The 18,145-nt window shown below is 57.7% G+C and overlaps 9 protein-coding genes across 9 annotated transcripts; 5 read left to right on the forward strand and 4 right to left on the reverse strand.

Moving 5' to 3' along the window:
• Window positions 1-850: 850 nt before the first annotated feature.
• Window positions 851-2,298, forward strand: VTJ04DRAFT_8869 (uncharacterized protein; the record flags this gene model as incomplete). The annotated part of the gene is made up of 5 exons (XM_069367352.1): window positions 851-984; window positions 1,040-1,107; window positions 1,175-1,398; window positions 1,461-1,868; window positions 1,933-2,298. The coding sequence occupies 5 exons, from the start codon at window positions 851-853 to the stop codon at window positions 2,296-2,298; spliced, it is 1,200 nt and encodes a 399-aa protein (XP_069215690.1).
• Window positions 2,299-2,928: 630 nt separating this feature from the next.
• On the forward strand, window positions 2,929-3,814 carry VTJ04DRAFT_8870 (uncharacterized protein; the record flags this gene model as incomplete). Its single annotated transcript, XM_069367354.1, has 4 exons — window positions 2,929-3,134; window positions 3,337-3,409; window positions 3,466-3,577; window positions 3,627-3,814. The coding sequence occupies 4 exons, from the start codon at window positions 2,929-2,931 to the stop codon at window positions 3,812-3,814; spliced, it is 579 nt and encodes a 192-aa protein (XP_069215691.1).
• Window positions 3,815-3,824: 10 nt separating this feature from the next.
• VTJ04DRAFT_8871 (60S ribosomal protein eL27) lies at window positions 3,825-4,551 on the reverse strand (the record flags this gene model as incomplete). Its single annotated transcript, XM_069367355.1, has 3 exons — window positions 3,825-3,832; window positions 3,891-4,227; window positions 4,489-4,551. 3 exons carry the CDS (start codon window positions 4,549-4,551, stop codon window positions 3,825-3,827), a joined length of 408 nt encoding a protein of 135 aa, XP_069215692.1.
• Window positions 4,552-5,034: 483 nt separating this feature from the next.
• On the forward strand, window positions 5,035-5,272 carry VTJ04DRAFT_8872 (uncharacterized protein; the record flags this gene model as incomplete). The annotated part of the gene is made up of 2 exons (XM_069367356.1): window positions 5,035-5,180; window positions 5,245-5,272. 2 exons carry the CDS (start codon window positions 5,035-5,037, stop codon window positions 5,270-5,272), a joined length of 174 nt encoding a protein of 57 aa, XP_069215693.1.
• A 125-nt stretch (window positions 5,273-5,397) lies between these two features.
• Window positions 5,398-6,213, reverse strand: VTJ04DRAFT_8873 (uncharacterized protein; the record flags this gene model as incomplete). The annotated part of the gene is made up of 1 exon (XM_069367357.1): window positions 5,398-6,213. The coding sequence occupies one exon, from the start codon at window positions 6,211-6,213 to the stop codon at window positions 5,398-5,400; it is 816 nt and encodes a 271-aa protein (XP_069215694.1).
• A 1,137-nt stretch (window positions 6,214-7,350) lies between these two features.
• Window positions 7,351-8,589, forward strand: VTJ04DRAFT_8874 (uncharacterized protein; the record flags this gene model as incomplete). The annotated part of the gene is made up of 1 exon (XM_069367358.1): window positions 7,351-8,589. One exon carries the CDS (start codon window positions 7,351-7,353, stop codon window positions 8,587-8,589), a length of 1,239 nt encoding a protein of 412 aa, XP_069215695.1.
• A 91-nt stretch (window positions 8,590-8,680) lies between these two features.
• VTJ04DRAFT_8875 (uncharacterized protein) lies at window positions 8,681-8,932 on the reverse strand (the record flags this gene model as incomplete). Its single annotated transcript, XM_069367359.1, has 1 exon — window positions 8,681-8,932. One exon carries the CDS (start codon window positions 8,930-8,932, stop codon window positions 8,681-8,683), a length of 252 nt encoding a protein of 83 aa, XP_069215696.1.
• Window positions 8,933-9,057: 125 nt separating this feature from the next.
• Window positions 9,058-10,745, reverse strand: VTJ04DRAFT_8876 (uncharacterized protein; the record flags this gene model as incomplete). The annotated part of the gene is made up of 2 exons (XM_069367360.1): window positions 9,058-10,075; window positions 10,147-10,745. 2 exons carry the CDS (start codon window positions 10,743-10,745, stop codon window positions 9,058-9,060), a joined length of 1,617 nt encoding a protein of 538 aa, XP_069215697.1.
• Window positions 10,746-12,325: 1,580 nt separating this feature from the next.
• Window positions 12,326-17,806, forward strand: VTJ04DRAFT_8877 (uncharacterized protein; the record flags this gene model as incomplete). The annotated part of the gene is made up of 3 exons (XM_069367361.1): window positions 12,326-12,363; window positions 12,473-17,495; window positions 17,555-17,806. 3 exons carry the CDS (start codon window positions 12,326-12,328, stop codon window positions 17,804-17,806), a joined length of 5,313 nt encoding a protein of 1,770 aa, XP_069215698.1.
• Between the last annotated feature and the right edge of the window lie 339 nt (window positions 17,807-18,145).

Consider the following 18,145-nt stretch of genomic DNA (forward strand, 5'->3'; position numbering starts at 1 on the left):
ATTATCTCCTTCGCCTGGAGTCCCGAGATTCATCGCGAATGCAACTTGGTAATGTAGAAGGTATCTGGTGTCCAACACGACACAACGCCCTACAAGGCTGCTCGACCCTTGCGACAACGAACTGACTCGGGGCTAGCCCACAAGCTCTGTTCAGATCAAACAAGACGCTGATTCAGGATTCAGGGCCTAAGTTTGTTGCATATGTCGAAGGATTCCAAGTTGTGCAGCTTGAAAGTACATACATTTGCGTCAGTACACGAACTCGCCGGTATCTTCTTGCGACCTTGGTACGCTAGGTTTCAAGACTAGGTCCTCACCTGCCGGCTTTTCGTGTTCATGGAGGTTGAATCAAGATGTGATGAATCTGCCAAGATTCAGGCTGTGTTCTGGGCCTGGTGGGTCCCCCACGACCTGGACACGACATTCAGGACCCACTTTCAGCCCCTGGTCCCGTCTCTTTGCCATGCATGCCCCGGCTCCCCCGAACCCGAGTGCAATCGCTCCCCTGAGGAAAAGTCAAGTCCATCCATCCATCCATCCATCATCCGTCCGTCCATCTCAGACCCTTCCACAAACACATTTCCAAAACGCAGGCACGGCCTCTTGCACGGCAGCCAAGGGTCCCTTTATCGACGCAGACGACGGCCGGCTCTTGTCTAACCTCGTGAACCGACGTCCTTTCTCATTCTCTTCCCTGTTGTCATCTCTCCCATTCATTCGTTCCGCTTGTTTGTTGCTTACCGATCCACGACCGTCGCTTTTCGCGCCGTCTTGCCGTGTCCTTGGACCCTCCGGTAGAATCGAGCCTTATCCGGACAGCAGCCCACTCCTCTAATTCATCACCGTCAAAATGGGAGCCGACGAGAAGACACGCATCTCGGGTGAGCAGTACCGGGACCAGAAGCCCGTGCTGCCCACCGTCAACCCCGACGCCCAGCGGCCTCAACCGCCAAAGCAGTCACTACACCCCGCCTTCTACGTCAGGTGAGCAGAGTCACGATTTCGGTGTCAGTGACAGGCAATTGACACCGCTTCCCAGCGTCTGGATTGCCCTGAGCTCCTCCGTCATTCTCTACAACAAATGGATCCTCTCGGAACGCCAGTTCGGTAAGCGCACACCGCAAGACTACCGTGACGAAAGGAAGCAAAGGACGACAAGCTAAGGCCTCGACAGAGTTTCCGGTTATCCTGACCACCTACCACCTCGCCTTTGCCACTCTTATGACCCAGCTCCTGGCTAGATACACATCTGCGCTCGATGGCAGGAAAACGGTCAAGATGACAGGCCGCGTCTACCTGCGTGCCATCGTCCCGATCGGCTTCTTCTTCAGCTTGAGCTTGATTTGCGGCAACCGTGCTTATCTCTACCTCAGCGTCGCTTTTATCCAGATGCTTAAGGTTTGTCGCAGCGTGGAGGTCCCAAGAGCTATCAAAGCGGTGTGTTCTAACCTAGCTCCCAGGCCACCACCCCCGTCGCCGTCCTCTTCTCGAGCTGGATGCTTGGCGTCTCCCAGCCCAATCTGCGGGTCTTCCTGAACGTCTCGGTCATCGTCATCGGTGTCATCATTGCCTCGGTGGGCGAGATCAAGTTCATGTGGATCGGCTTCATTTACCAGATCTCCGGCATCATCTTCGAGGCTCTCCGCCTTACCATGGTCCAGCGCCTCCTGAGCTCGGATGAGTTCAAGATGGATCCTCTGGTTTCGCTCTACTACTTCGCCCCGGTTTGCGCCGTCATGAACTTCTTCGTCGCTCTCTTCTGGGAGGTGCCCAAGATCACCATGGCCGATGTCGACCGCGTCGGTCTTGTGCACTTCTTCCTGAACGGCCTCTGCGCCTTCATGCTGAACGTGTCTGTCGTCTTCTTGGTACGTTTCCTTGGCCCCATCAATCCCCCCGCAATTCAAACACTAACCGCCCTGAAACACACAGATCGGCAAGACCTCTTCCCTCGTCCTCACCCTTTGCGGCGTGCTCAAGGATGTCCTGCTCGTCGTGGCGTCCATGATCCTCTTCGGCAGCCCCGTCACCGCCCTTCAGTTCTTCGGCTACGGCATCGCTCTTTGCGGCATGATCTACTACAAGCTCGGCTATGAGGCCATCAAGGGCTACGCCGCCGAGGCGGGCCGCCAGTGGGCCGAGTTCGGCAACCGCCAGCCCGTCCTGCGCCGTCTCTCCGTTATTGCCCTGGTCCTCATGACCCTGTTTGTCCTGCTTGGCGGGTTCGCGCCGTCCTATGACGCTACCACCCAGGTCCTGAATGAGGCGAAGAGCAAGATGGGGATTACCAAGTTCTAAGCGGACCGAAACACGCCAACTACCTACCTCACTTCGACCTTCGGCTTGCTTTTTCTTCTTCCGACATACGGCTATTTAATGCGCGAGGATCCTACATGGGGAACGGAATCGGGACAAGACAGGCAAATCGGCTCGGCTCGAGGGAAACGTCAAAGTCAGTGCTTGACATGGCTGGCACTTGGTTTGGGAGGAGGATAGCGGGGGAAGGCATGGCGCACCGGCCTTCCGCGGTGGGCGCGGGGCAAGGGATAATGGGTTTTTCAATCTGTCCCCGGGCCTGATGTGATTCCTATACAACGGAGTGTCGACTGGATGAGCAGCTTCTTCTTGTCTTGTCCGTCTTCATCCTCCTTGGGGAGTCCTTCTCGTGGATTAGTTGTTCTTTTCATCATCCCCCTTTTTGTCCACCATTTCTTTGTTTAAGCTTCGAGGGGCAGGCACCGTTTTTTTCTTTACTACATTTTTTCTCTCCTTTCCTTGTGATAGACGACCGACAAGAGATACATGAGGCCAAGAGTACTATGGGTTTGAAAGACAGACAGACGAACTGGAACATGATTAGTTTATAATAGCACAGCGGGAGAAAGTGGTCTTGTTTTGTTTTGTTATGAGTGATGGAAAAGACCATGCATGGAAAAGAAAAAGGCTGGGTATATCATCTCGGTCTCGGTCCTCTTACTTAGGTGTTGTTGGTATTGGATTGGAGAGCGGATGTTTGGGAATGGTGGTGGGAGTTTGTCTCAGGTACCTCGGTACGTTTGCATGGCTTGTCTGCCTCCTGGAGGTAGACACACGCCTCTCTACCTAGACAGGTTGGGGGATATGGTGATGGGAGAGTGAGGGAGAGGGATATAGATTTGGTAGAACATGATGATAACAATATTTACAATCTAAGCCCCGAGGTTCTTTGAGAGCACCGTGGAGTGATGAGGCAAGTTGTCCTTCAGACCTGCTGGTTCGTGCGAGAAACGGAACTGAAGGAGTTTGCAAGTCAGGGAAGAACACGGGAGTGGCCTGGATCGCCCACGATTCAAACAGACGGGATGCCAATATTCAACATGTCGACAAGTTCGGCAAACTTCTCTCTGTCCGACACTCGTTCACGCGGGCAGTACGAGTTTCTTTCCGGTTAGGCTAGGATGGATATCACAATGAATCGACCTACAGACGCGTCGAGGCGTGTATGCTGCCATGCGGTGCGGTGAGGCTTCTCTGCTAGCTCCTCCATGCCCGTTTCCTCCCAACCTCCAGCCAGCCAACCAGCTAACCAGTCTCGCTGGTTAGTTGGTTGGCTTTTCCTCCCTTCCTTTCATGAGGTATGTTACCAGCACAGGGAGACGTCGATCGATCGAGAGACGGACAGACAGGGCCCAAGACGACCCGGGTATGGGAATTGTTCGTCAAATGCCGTGTGGTGGTATTTCAGCTAGTGAGCCTCAGATTTTTCATTTCCGCGATTGAATGCTGTTTACAGCCCCGAAAAGAAACCATTCGCCCCGCCCAGCCAAACACGTGAGGAAACCCGATTAAAACCCTAGAGATGACAGTTAGAGATTGTGATCATTGGTTCGGTTGAGACAGGGAACACGTACGCAGAGGAGTGAAAAACCACCGGTTCTTGCCGCTCGTGTAGCGCTCCTCGAGCACCTTCTTGACCGTCTTCTTGGCCTCCTCGCGCTGGCTGGGCTCCTTGAAGGTGTCGGCGGTGATGACGGACTTGAGGCCCTCAAGCTCGAGGGTGTAGCGGGTGGGCATCAGGTGGTTGTAGTTGATGATCTTGATGAAGGGCTTGACCTTGGAGCGCTTCTCCTGCCTCGCCTTGGACATGCGGCGGGTGATCTTGCTCGGGTACCGCTCGATGCCGGCGACCAGGGCGTGGCCGTAAGGGTGTGTCTTGCTGCCGTTGTCGACGGGCTGGATGATGACGACCTGTGAAGGGGGAATGTTGAGTCAGCGTGACTGCGTTGGGCGGGTTGGTTTGTTTGCTTTGCTCGCTCGCTCCTTCGCTCGCTCCTCCGGTCCTCTGCTGTTCGACCTCTCTCCAACGTGACCCCCTCGATCGTTTGCGCGCTCGGTGCATCCAAGGGATCCAATCCGTTCTACCCCCAACGCACACTACTCCGACCCAATGTCCCTCACACACCATCGGCGAGATCGAAGACGGAGCAGAAATCGGTGCGAATCGCGTACCTTCTTGCCGGCATAACGGCCACGGGTCACGAGGCAGACCCTCGACGTCTTAAGGAACTTCATTTTGTCGGTTCTGCAGCGAAGCAACGGTCAGAAAAAAACAACTGCCACAAAAATAAGATCTCCAGAATTGAGATATCCTCGGTCAATGCAATGGCGCATACCTGTGTTGTTTCCTCGGGCCTGGCCTGGGAGTCGGTTCGCAGAAGTTCGAGGCGGAAGCTTGGAGGTCGTGACCAGAATAATTTCGAGTTTGTGGGTTGCCAAAATTCGGGTTGGGCAAACGACGCGCATTGGCTGGATTGAATGACTAAGCCAGAAACTGGCTCGAGCGTCAACCGCCAAGGGCCAAGCATTTTTTCCAAGTCTTGGCATTTTAGTGGGGCTCTGTGCTCTCCTCTATCATCCGCGACTCAGGGACGGAATGAAGAGGGCTCCAAGATTTCCGGCATTTTAACCCGCAACCTTGAGTGATCTTGAACAGCAAGTCAACGTCCAATTTCACAGCCTTGTACACGAATACAAACTCCGACAAACCTACGCACCATGGCTCCGCCCGTCTACATCATCAACAGGGTCGCCGACCCGATCTTCGCCGTCTTCATTGGCGTTTCCGCGGCGGCGCTGAGGATCAACCGGGAGGAGAAGGAAAAGGGCAGGACAACACAGGAGACCATTGAGGCGCTTCGTCGGTAGGTGGCTGGCTATATCTCATGGGAGCAGTCCGAGGAGTGGCTCACAATCGAGACTATACAGCCGTCTCGGTTCTTTGTGGAAATCGTAACTCAATGACTATTCGCTCTGAACATAAAGACAAAAATACCACCTGGAATCCATGACCCTCAAACTCCTGCCAAACCAAACGCCGTCATGACATATCCCCGAAGCCCCAACCGAACCTCGCAGTGATCATGCCGAAAACGCCGGCCCATACTCCTTCTTCATCGCCTCCCTCACCATCTGCCCGCACAACTTCGCCGTCGGGTTCGTGCTTACAGCCAGCGCCCGGGCAATCTCGTTCCCGTACCTCCCTCCCATGGCAAAATCGCGCGACGCACGCTCCTCAAAATCCAACTTGGACCACCCCTTCTCCGGCCTCTCCACATCCACAACCCGCTCCTCGCTCTCGCCCGCAACCAGCTTGGAAGTCGCGAGATAGATGGCCGCACGCTGTGTGTGCGCGTTGGACAGCGTCCGGGCGACCTGTGGCGATAGTTTTGCGCGCACGGCCGTCATCGGCGTGAGCAGCGCGATGGCCCGGTCGAGGTCCTCCATGGCTGTTTGCGCCGCCTGTCGCCTCTCGTCGGCGTCAGCAACCGTCCCCTGTGCGGAGAGCAGGGCGTCAGGGTTGCGCGGCGCGTTGGCAACGAGCATACCGTCGCCGTACAGGCGCCGCAACGCCTGGGCGCGGTTGTTCCGCGCGCTTGCGTACCGCGGGTGGGAGTCGATGAGTTGGCCGAGTCGGGAGACGCTGTCGCGGTAGCCTTGGATTATCTCGCTGGCTGGTCGCCCGCTCATTTCGAGCTTCTGGAGAGAGAGGATGATTTCACGCTCTTGCTGGGCGACGCGCTCGTACTCGGAGGGGTCGGAGATGTGCGGGTCTTTGGGGAGAGAGGGATCGACTTGCACCAGGAGTGATGGGTCGGACTCGGGGTCTTTGATCTTCTCGAGGACGTGCAAGTCCCGGAGGGTTAGCTTGGCGGAAGCCAAGTCGACGTGAGCCATTGTGATGGACCGAGTTGGTGCTGCGCTGGTGGTTGATACACTGCTGAGTTGGTCCACCTGGTCAACAATAGCGGAGCAAGACACCACAGATGATGAAGTCGGCAACAGCGATGCGATATTCGAATTCAAATGTTGATATCCTCCTTGGTTCCAGGTTTTAAGTCCACTGCAGAGCGGATGTGGATTAGGACGACCACTACTACCTAGCGAATGCCGCGGTCCCATGCCCTCCTATCAAGCAGCATGCTGACTAGACTCAATTGCTCGCCGCTGCTGACCGTTTGTCCCCTCTTCTCTCCGGCGGTGGATGTCTCGGTCCAAGCACAGTGTCCCCCGACGTTGCTGCGGCTCTCGGCAAGGAGCGGCATTGGGCGGCTTTAGCAGACGGCCCCACGCGGGCGCGGTGAGCTTCCGCGTCTCCACTAACCTTGGCCCCGGCGCCGAACTTACACAACGTTCCCCGCGATTGTTCGGCTTTATTCGACATGTTCGATCAGTCTCGAGTCGCCATTGTTTTTGCGATGGGACGGCGCCAGCTACACTGTCCTTCCATTGGACCCGTTCGAAGGGCAGCAGAAAGCCCCGCCAGCGGTACTCGGCGCCTGCTGCACAGTGACGCGGGGGGTTGAGGTTGAGCTACGGAGGACCTGCCTAGAGAGTCACGAGGGCAGCCATTGTTCGGGAGATGCTGCTCGGTTTTGACTTCCATGCTGTTGACGTCGCTGGTTTGTCTGATAACGGACAATGCAGGAGGCTGCCAGCGGGCTGTATCGACTGCCCCAACGTGTACTGTGTGGCCGAGTCCTCACCCCGGGCCTATCCATGCCAATCCGGGGTTGATGGACTCGGTCATGAATAACACCCTCGGGGCCGCTTGCTAAGCCGAAGGTCCTCCACCTTCGTTTTGTAAGCTCGGCTTCAACGTGGCAGGCCATATAAGTCACCATTTCCTAGCTATCCCCTGCTGAGAACGCTCGCATGTAAAAAGCAACCATCCTCATCAGCTTGGACACTCCTCAAGTCCTTGATACCTACATCCAACTTAATCAGAAACACCACCTCTCCAAGCTTATCTCTCTACAACTAGGTCCTTATCACAACACCTCGCCACTCACTCACCCTCCTAATTCCCTAGCCATGGCGCCGTCAGCCATCTCAGAGACCTACACGTCCGCGGCGGACTTCGCCGGCGCGGACTCGAGCACGCCCTCATTCACAGGCTACGACCACGTCCACTGGTGGGTAGGCAACGCCAAGCAAGCGGCGGGCTACTACAGCACCCACTTCGGCTTCCAGACCGTCGCCTACCGCGGCCTCGAGACGGGCAGCCGCTACTTCGCCTCGTACGTGCTCGCCAACGGCGACATCCGCTTCGTCTTCACCTCGCCGCTGCGGTCCGCCGAGCACCTGCCCGCCGACGAGCCCATCTCCGATGAGGACCGGGCCCTCCTGCGCGAGATGCATGCCCACCTCGAGCGCCACGGCGACGCGGTCAAGGACGTCGCCTTCGAGGTGGACAACGTCGACGCCGTCTACGACCGCGCCGTCGCCGCGGGCGCCGTGTCTGTCCGCCCCCCGCGCACCGAGGGTGACAAGGACGTCGGCTTCATCCGCACCGCCGTGATCCGCACGTACGGCGACACGACGCACACTCTCATTTCGCGCAACGCGGGCAACTTCCGGGGCGCGTTCCTCCCCGGGTTCCGCGCCGTGGAAACCAAACCCAGCCCCATCCCCTTCCCCACCGTCCCCCTCGCCCGCATCGACCACTGCGTCGGCAACCAGGACTGGAACGACATGTTGACGGCCTGCGCCTTTTACGAGCGGTGCCTCTCGTTCCACCGCTTCTGGTCCGTCGACGACAGCCAGATCTGCACCGAGTTTTCCGCGCTGCGGTCCATTGTCATGGCGTCCCCCGGCAACGAGCTCGTCAAGATGCCCATCAACGAGCCCGCCCCGGGCAAGAAGCGCTCCCAGATCGAGGAGTACGTGCTCTTCAACTCCGGCCCCGGGGTGCAGCACATTGCGCTGCTGACGCCGGACATTGTGGCGGCGGTGCGCGCGCTGCGGGCGCGCGGCGTGCAGTTCATTGATGTGCCGAGGACGTACTACGAGACGATGAGGAAGCGGTTGGAGGTGGAGCCGCGCGGGTGGGAGTTGAAGGAGGAGATGGACGTGCTGGAGGAGTTGAGCATCCTGATTGATTACGACGAGAAGGGGTATTTGCTGCAGTTGTTCACCAAGCCGTTGATGGACCGCCCGACGGTGTTTATCGAGATTATCCAGCGGAATGATTTTGATGGGTTTGGCGCGGGGAATTTCAAGAGCTTGTTCGAGGCGATTGAGAGGGAGCAGGCGGAGCGGGGGAACTTGTAGAGACGGGAAAGAAGGAAAATAGGCGGGGAGGAGGCTTGTTTGCTTTTCTTGCTTGGTTTCGGTTTTCTTTTCTTGGAGCAAGCGATGATCATCACGAAGCTGGCGGCGGCAGCATGATATGACCCAATGTATTCAACGGTCCGTAGTCTTTTATTTCAAGCAGAAACGCAGTTTTACCTTTTTGGGGAACAACCGGCCGTGTTCTTTTTGTCCCTTGGATTTCAATCGCAGTCCCCTGACGGATCCTTTCCATCCATCCATCTCGATGTAGGTACCTCGACACGATCACTGTATCCTGCGCCCGATCAGGTATCCAGCCTGAAGAACGCCGTTTCTCAGCCATCCAAGCAACGCCCTATTCTCACCTCTTCACTGCCCTCTCCGGAGATCTCAAGGACAGCCAAGTCCATTAATCAGCCTCTCTACGCCCCATTTAATACCTCCCAGCTCCACGACACATGGCCTAAACTATGTGTCCACCACCATGGCATCCCCATCCTGCCCCGTCCCGCCGCCATTCACCACATCCATCGCATCCCCGTCGCCGCCACCGCCCGCCAACTGCCGCGCAATAATCCGCTTATCGCTCTGACACCCGGGACAATTATGAATCACCTCGTGCGCAAACAAATCGCAGTCTATGCAGAAGTGATTTCCGCACACCTGACACGCGTACCGCCCGCTCTCGCTCACACCGACGGGCTTGACCTCGGCCGCGGCGGCAGCCACAGCAAGATGCGTCGACCCGGAGCGAGGTTTCTGTCCTCCCGCCGCCGCCGCAGCCGCCGCAGCCGCTGAACCGGTACCGGCACTGCCATTTTTCTCCTGCCCTTTCGCGGGCGGCTCCGGAAACGGCGTCATGCAAGCATAACACGCCTTGCTCTTGACCGCCTCCGACCAGGGCACCTCGACCCACCCCCTCAGCGGGAAGAGGTGGTGATAGGACCGCGCCAGGTGGGTGCTCAAGACCAGCGTCAGGCCGCAGACCGGACACTCGGCGGGCAGCCGGCACACCTTGGTGCGGCAGCGGGTGCAGGCATAACCCTCGCGCGTCGGGCGGTTGTGGCAGGCACAGAGGCTGAGGTTGTCCTTGGATGCGAGGGAGCGGGAGGGGAAGCCCATCATGAGGAGGGAGGCTTGGTTGCTCGGGGTCGGGGCGCCGTTGTTCTTGTCGGCGTTGTCATTGTTGTTTCCGTTGGGCGCGGGGGTTGGGGCTGCGGTCGTTGCTGGCGGGGTGGTGGCGGCGAGGACGAGCTCGCGGAAGTGTTGTTCGTGAAGGGCGACGGCGTAGCTGGAGCGGTCTCCAGCGTTGGTACGCGCGCATAGTTCGTCGCAGATGGCGACTTGGGCAGCGAGTCCAACGACCGAGACGCGGATGCGGTCGGCCACCAGGCTGCGGATGGTATCGTGGATGTCACCCGGATCGCTGGAAAGCAACGCACCGTAAATGATGAGGATTTCGCGAGTGCCATGGGATGGTGTGTGACTACGGAGAGGTAAGTCGTCAGCGATCGGAGGGCCATACGGACATCAAGGGATCTAGCCTGGTCTACGCACTATAATGCTCCTCGGCACATCTCTAGGGCATTTTGTAAACTCGGGTTTCCTTGAGGATCCTGCTGGTCGGCCCAGGTGCGGAGCTTCTCGATGTGGTCGGCAGGGTTGCCACTCATATCGCTGATCCTCACAGCGATGCCGTCGCGCATGCCCACGATGCCCATCTGGCTGATTGGGTTTTGCTCAAAGTACTCGCGGACGAAATCGATGGCGCAGTTCAGGGCTAGCAGGTAGCGGTTTGGCAAGAGGTCCTTCTCGGCCATGGCAAAGCTCATGTCAATGACGAGCATGAGGTGGCGGATGATGCCGCGTTGTAATGGGGTGGTGTCGCGTAGGAGGCGCCTGCGCTTCTCGGCCTCGATGAGGGCCTCGATGCTGATACCGCCATCCTCGGTCTCGACGACGGTTTCCCACGACCTCTTGATGTCTTCCCAGGCGGCCTTGGACCGAGTGCCCTTCTTCTCGCCATTCTTGCCCCTGCTGGCATGGCCGCCCTTGGACTTGGCGCCGTGGGAGTCAGCATTCCCTCCGGTGTTGCTTGTGTGGTGGAGCTCGTCATCGGAGAGGTCGCCGACGTATTCGCCGTCGGAGTCGGCCATCTTGGCGACCCACGACGGGAATCAAGGACAGGGTTGGGGAGGGATTGGTCGGAACGGGTGAGAGGTTGCAGGGCAAGGCCGGGATTGCGACGGAGGATGTGACGACAAGTTGGTTCAGGAGTCAGGCAGTGATCGGCGAGGAGAGGTTACTCGAGGGGGAATTGACTCTATCGGTGTGGATATTATTGCTGTTATAACATGTGAAAAGACCTAATTCAGCTGAGTAAGTAAATGGGCAGCAGTGGAGAATTGATGGGATGGTCAGTTGTCGCGCTGTTGGTGGTCGATATTGGAGGACGAGGCTGATGAAAGTTGAACCTTCACAAGGCGTCTGCCGCTCGAAGCCGAAGTGGCAGCCTTGTGTCGGGTTGGGCCAACCAAGAAAGAGTGGACAGTGTCCCTACAGTCTACATACTGAGACAACACTGTACCGTGCCTCCGGTCTGCCGCAGGGGTGGGAACACGGTGGAAACAGGGTGGGAACGGGATGGCGAGATGAAGAATGACGTCATTGCGACGGCTTTCCGGAGCAGGCTCCGATGGGAAAAGTCAACCCTCATCAGATGCTTTTTTCACTTGTCGGTCCCAAGGAACCCCTCAGGCTCAGCCGTCGGTCCGTGGCATGACCCGATCATCTGCCCTATGGTTAGTTGATCTGGTCAATTGATGATCTCGGTAGGAACCTGGAATCCCACGGGAGGCAAATATCCAGAAATGCACCACCTGCGCAGCCTCAACGCGTGACTGCAACTCGTTTTTGGTAAGGAACTGCGGAGTCCCGGCTGAGATTCCTCCGTGTTCCATGCCAAGCTGGGCAAACAAGTAAGACTGATGGATGTGCGTAGTAATACTGGAGTGAGGGGCAAATCCCAGTTCGGTCGGTGTCCTCTCCATTGGGGTGGGATTCCAGCATTCTGGTATTTTCAACATTGTTTACAAATTCGAGCATCATTGGGGGAGAAATCGACAAACCAAACTCCATCCCCATGCTGATCGATGGGGTCTCGTACTGACAACTGGTGACACCAACGCGACAAACCGATCGTCCTGAAACGGAAGCTGAACTGCAAGCACGAGAGAAGATGGGATGAATGCATGGTGTGGATAGTGGGATAGTGGTCCGCAGTGGCGCCCCTTTTTCCAAACGAACCCAACAATACGTCATAGTTGCCCCTTTTAGATCTGCATCTTGCCGACGGGCACTTCACCGTAGAGGGTCCAAGACATTGCCAGGTTGCGCTGCATGTCTTCCTCTACACCACCTAGTGCTTCCCGTCCAGGCCTCAGAATCCAGCTTGATTTCCAATCCTCAAAGCTCCCCTTTCGCGTCTCCTCCCCACCGTCCCAGCTCCCCGGTCCTGCATCCTTTGTTGCCCCGTATTCCCCATCCCTGAGTTACCCATTCCAAGGAGAGGTACATACACCCGCATACGGCCCCTCCTTGACCTAGGTACAGCCAGCGAGCCAAACAAACAATCTTCACGACCAGCCCTCGCAACAACAGCAACCAAACAACAGCAACGCAACACCTGGTCCTTGATCCCGCCAACTCCCGACCATCCACCTTTTGTCTGGATTTGATGCAGACCTGTCTCAGTAACCAGTCCAACGTTCTGCGGTATGCCCTTGCTGCGCCATCTTCATATGGTTGCTGCAGTCCCCGGTTCCATTTATTGCTACGGCTTCGACTACCAGCACTCCCCACGGACATACTGACGTCAAGGCAGGCCCTCAGCGAACCAGGTTGCACATCCCCCCTCTTTTGTCTCTCAACTTGACGTAACGGCCGATTCGCTTCGGGCTGATCAGCATTTGGCTTCCCCGCTCTCTCCTGTTCATACCTGTTTCCCTCCTCTCGACCATGACAAGGTCCCACGTATCTCGGTGCCCTCAATGAAAGAAGTAATGGGCGAAGAGAAGGGCCGACGGCGCCCCCAACGCCCTGCTACTATCGACATGGGGGAGCTAGCCTCCGAAGCTGCCGGCATGCCGACCTTCTCGAAAGCCAGCAAACCCAGAGCGCTTGGGGGATGCTTGGAGACTAACAACTCAGGGACACCAACCCCTGGGCGGCGGCCCCAACCCCCAATACCACCAAGTCTCAAAAGCCCTCAGAGGCGTTTGGATGAGTACCACGAGACGCTCGTCCATAAAATTGAGGACCAGGAGCTTGATCTCATGGCAAGAATGCCGTTGGAGCAGAAGCGCACCGTGGTCTCTCCCATCAAAGAGGAGGGTGCACCGTTATCCCCCTCTCACCTCTTTCCCCTTGACCTGTCAGACTCATCCACGCCTGCCTCGACAGAGTCAGGAAACACCGTCCGTGGTCCCCCAACCCGGGACCGGATGCCGATGATGACTCCGTCCTATCCTTTCCCTCGGATGGAGGCATCTCCCAGCATACCGGCAGCTGCTGGTCCTCACTCCTCAGCTCAACTCATGCCGGTGGCCCTGCCTGAGGCATCTCGCCGCCTCTCTGCTGCCTTCCGGATCTCTGACACCGTCACCGCCTCCTCAACACCAACACCTTGGAACACAGCCTTTTTTCCTCCCGGATCTCAGCAACAAACTGTTCCCGACCACCCTGATTACCCCAGCCCCAGCATCCCCGAGCTGACCCTCATGCTCTCTGCCGAACCAGGTCTGGATGCATGGTGGAATGCGGTGGTCCAGATCATGGTTGACACGCACAAGGCAGATCGAGTTACCCTCACCGTCCCAGCTGACCCGACAGACATTGAAAATGTGCCTTGGGCTCTCAAAGCAACGTACAGCACTCTGCGGCCCGCTCAGATGGACAGCCGCAACGGTAATGAGGCTCGAAGAACCTCTTTGGGAGACGGGCTTGAGAATCATAACCACGATTCCAGCAACAGCCAAGACGTCCCAAGTTGGGAGCTGCCCTTTGTGACCCCCAAGCAGAGTCATGGGGGGGTGCTTCAGGGGTTGAGGCCGCTTGATCATGAGGCGGAACCCCTCATCGACCACAACGGAGTCCTCCGCATCCTGGAGCGTGGCAGCGTTGTGGCTTTGACCAGGACATCTTCCTACAATACCCCCGAGCCAAATGCCAAAGCTCCGCTGAAAGATCTTTCTGGGCATGCGACTCGCGCAAAGGCCAACAACAACAGCTCGCGCTCAGATTCACTGACGAAGCTCTCCTCTCTACTCGGTGGCCGCATCGCTAGAGATCAGGCCTCCAAGAAGTCATCGATGGCCTCTCGCCTCGATGGAGAGCCGCCAAAAGTTGCCGTCCCCCGATATGAGGAGTACGAGCAGGCTCCGCCCTCTCCGTGGTCACAGTCGCCAGCACCTACACCATCCGCGAAGGCTGATCCACCCGAAAACCCCTTCTTCACCGACGCCGTGGTTGATGAAGAAACATTCAACCCGCCACACGGGCCCCCTAATTATTCGGCCATGGGCCCAGCAGAGGCCATCGGGGTCGACAACTCGTGGACTGTGCTCCACATCCCGCTCATCCAGATGCTTCCGTCCAAGCTCAACCCATCCTTCCATCTCGATCCTTCGCGCATGGAACTGAAGATGGCAGGCCGGAAGAGCTCCAATGCTTCATCCTTTGCCAGTCTATCTCCGGGCCTGTCTGTCAAAGAAAGGCACGCCCCGGTTGCCATCTTGTCAATATTGAGCCCGGTCATCCCATACCCGTCCAACCTACGGCACTCGCTCGAGCAGTTGGCCCCTCATCTCGCGGCCACTTTTTCTCTCGCTCGCCATTACACCAACCTTGAGACGGAACTCAATGGCTTGAAGATGAGCATCCCTCGAGCGCGGTCCCTGGTGGCCGACCTGACCGAGTCTCCTCTCCCAGAGGTGACGAGTCCGCTTTCTGAAAGCTCTGTTGCGCCGACGCCCCTTGAGAGACGTTCTTCGCTAGATGAGGCGTCCGGTGGGAGGAAGCGCAGCGTCGTGCGCCCGGAAGAGGTTCGGCGAAAACGCTCTGGTAGTGTCGACTCCAGGATACAAATCAACGGTCATATCCAGTTACACCCGTCCCTCGCCGACGCCACGTCCTCATTCTCATCCCTCACGCAGAGTCCGAGTCCGCCCATGACTCGCACTCCTCACGTCGCCTCTCCGGCGAGGGCGGTTTCCGTCGGTGATCCCGACATGACACCGCCCTCGGACCGGCTGAAGGGCCTCATCCTAGACTCGCTCCCCGCGCACGTCTTCGTGGCCCTGCCCCACACAGGCGAGATCGTCTGGGTCAACAACCGCTTCCTGTCATACCGCGGGCAGACCTCCAGCGACCTCGCCGCCGATCCCTGGGGCAGCATCCACCCTGACGACAAGGACGATTACCTCCGTTCCTGGAACCAGTGCGTCCGGACGGGGGAGCAGTTTGCGAGGACGGTGAGGATTCGGCGCTTCGACGGCGTTTACAGGTGGTTCTACGCCCGCGCCGTCGCCTCTAGGGATAAGAGGGGCGTCATCCAGCAGTTTCTTGGGTCGTACATGGATATTCATGACCAGCACGTTGCCGAGCTGAAGGCAGCGAGGCAGGAGGAGGTGCTGGCGTCGGAGGCGAAGCACCGCCTGCTTGCGAACCTCATTCCTCAGATCATCTTTACTGCTACGGAAGGCGAGGGGATTACTTTTGCCAATGACCAGTGGCTGTCGTACACGGGCCAGGATTTTGATAGTGCCCTGGGCCTGGGATTCATGGACCATGTCCATCCCGACGACCTAGCCAAGTGCCGCATTCCGTTTGGCAAGCAAGATGCGGGTGAAAAGGGGCGGGAGAACCTCCCAGATACAAGCGCCGACGCGAAAGTCGGCGGTCCTACCCTGTCAGCACCCAATCTTGAAGAGCTGGCCAAAAACGGTGTCATCAAGACTTCAACAGACAGTAGCGGCAGGCTCTCGTATACCACCGAGATCCGTCTGCGCTCCAAGACGGGCGAGTACCGCTGGCACCTGATCCGCTGCGTCGAGATCGACAACGTCGACTTCGGCAGCGGTGGCGGCTCGTACTTTGGTTCGGCAACCGACATCAACGACCTCAAGCTCCTCGAATCCAAGCTCAAAGAGGCCATGGACTCCAAGGGCCGTTTCCTGAGCAACATGTCCCACGAGATCCGCACCCCGCTCATCGGCATCACGGGCATGGTCAGCTTCCTCCAGGGAACGCCTCTCACGGAAGAGCAACGCGATTACACCAACACGATCCAGACGAGCGCAAACTCGTTGCTCATGATCATCAACGATATCCTCGACTTGAGCAAGGTGGACGCGGGCATGATGAAGCTGAAGCACGAGTGGTTCCACACGCGCTCGCTGATCGAGGACGTGAACGAGCTGGTGTCGACCATGGCGATCGCCAAGCGACTGGAGCTGAATTACGTCGTTGACGGCGACGTGCCGGCTTGGGTCAAGGGTGACAAGGTCCGCATTCGCCAGGTGCTTCTCAACGTTATTGGGAATGCCATCAAGTTCACCAGCCAGGGTGAGGTGTTCAGCAGATGCCGTATTGCCGGGTTGTCAGAGCAGCAGCAGGGTTCGGAGCCGTTGCGTCCTGATCAAATCATGCTCGAGTTCTCCGTCGTCGACACAGGGCGCGGGTTCACCGAGAAGGAGGCTGAGTTGATCTTCAAACCCTTCAGCCAGATCGACGGCAGCAGCACGCGGCAGACCGGGGGCAGCGGGTTGGGCCTGGTCATCTCCCGCCAGCTGGTTGAACTCCACGGCGGAAAGATGGTGGGCACGGCGGTCCCCGGCAAGGGCTCGACGTTTACTTTCACGGCCAAGTTTGGCCTGCCTACGGAGGACGATCACCCCGACGGGACGGCGGTTCCTGAGCCGCCGGCTGGTTACGGGTTCAACCTTTTTCACGACGCCCTTCCGTCTGTCGAGTCCCCTGACAGCTCAGTCCCGACCGTCAGCGAAAGCAGCCCGGCGTCTACGTCCCCAAGCTGCAGCTCGGACATCTCGGGGTCCCAAGCCCACAGCCGCCTGACAACCCCGTCGCCGGCCTTCTCAGCAAAATGCAGCAGCGGTACTAGCTTCGACACGGAGACGCCAGTCTACTCCATCCTCGTCGTCTGCCCGCTCACTCACAGCCGCGAAGCGACCATCGCCCATGTCAAAACCATCCTACCCAAGGGCAAACCGTACCAAATCACATCAGCATCCACCCTTCCCGACGTCGCGCGCCTTCTCTCCGCCTCCTCCTCCGTCTCCCAATACACACACATCCTCATCAACCTCCCCTCAGCCGAGGACATCCTGGCTCTGGTCACCCTCATCGCCCCGGCGCCCACCTTCCAACCCCCCTCCGCTACCCGTCTCGTCATCCTCTCCGACTCAGTCCAGCGGCAGGCCGTGGCTAAACTGGCCGGCGGCACCCCGCTAGAAGCGCTGCTCACCACCACCCCGACCAGCCCGGGGAACACAGCTAACAGCAAGACCACCTACATCTACAAGCCCGTCAAGCCGTCGCGGCTGGCGGTGCTTTTTGGTCCGGCCTGCCCGCACGACAGCCGCGTGGACCTGAACCGGTCGAGCGCGCAGCGCGTGGTCGAGGACCAGCGCCGGTGCTACCTGGACCTGGCACGGCGGCTGGGCGGGAAGGGGTTGAGGGTGTTGCTGGTTGAGGATAACCCTGTGAATCAGAAGGTGTTGAGGAAGTATTTGGAGAGGGTTGGGTTGGCGGTGGAGGTGGCGGGGGATGGGGTGGAAGGGGTGGAGAGGATTGTGGAAAGGGGGGCGGGGTGGTATTCCATTGTTTTGGTAAGTTTTTTTTTTTTTTCTGCCTTATTCATTTTCCCGCTAACACGGAGGATATTCAGTGCGATCTACACATGCCGCGCAAGGACGGGTATCAAGCCTGCCGGGAGATTCGGGCCTGGGAGGCTCGCCAGACCGGAGCAGAAGGAGGAGGCAGGCAAAATAATACGACGCCTCAACTGCCCATCATCGCGCTCTCGGCCAACGTCATGTCGGACGTGCACGAGCGGTGCGTCGAGGCCGGGTTCAGCGATTACCTCACCAAACCGGTGGATTTTATCGACCTGAGCCGGGCATTGGAGAAGTATTTGTGATTTTGGTTGGAGCGGTTGTGAGTTTCTCTGTTTCGAGAAACAAGCTACCACCTATCATTCCCTTCTTTGTTCATACCTTTGTTCGTGGTTCTCTCGCTTTTGCGTTTTATTTCTTTTCTCTCTCTTGAATACCCTTCTCGAGTTATTCTTTTTTTTCTGTGTGTGGACTTGGTTGGCTTTGGCTGGATCATCCCCTAGGATCTTTGGACATCGGACGAGGGAGCGGATTGGATGGTATACATATGGATGGTATGGCATGGCATGGTGGGCATGACCCCCGGGGGCTTTCATCTCTTTTGTTTTTTTTTTTTTTTTTTTTTTTTTTTTTTTTTTTTTTTT

The sequence above is a fragment of the Mycothermus thermophilus genome (genome assembly GCF_041956435.1).
Source record: "Mycothermus thermophilus strain CBS 625.91 unplaced genomic scaffold VTJ04scaffold_6, whole genome shotgun sequence".
Lineage (NCBI taxonomy): Eukaryota > Fungi > Ascomycota > Sordariomycetes > Sordariales > Chaetomiaceae > Mycothermus > Mycothermus thermophilus.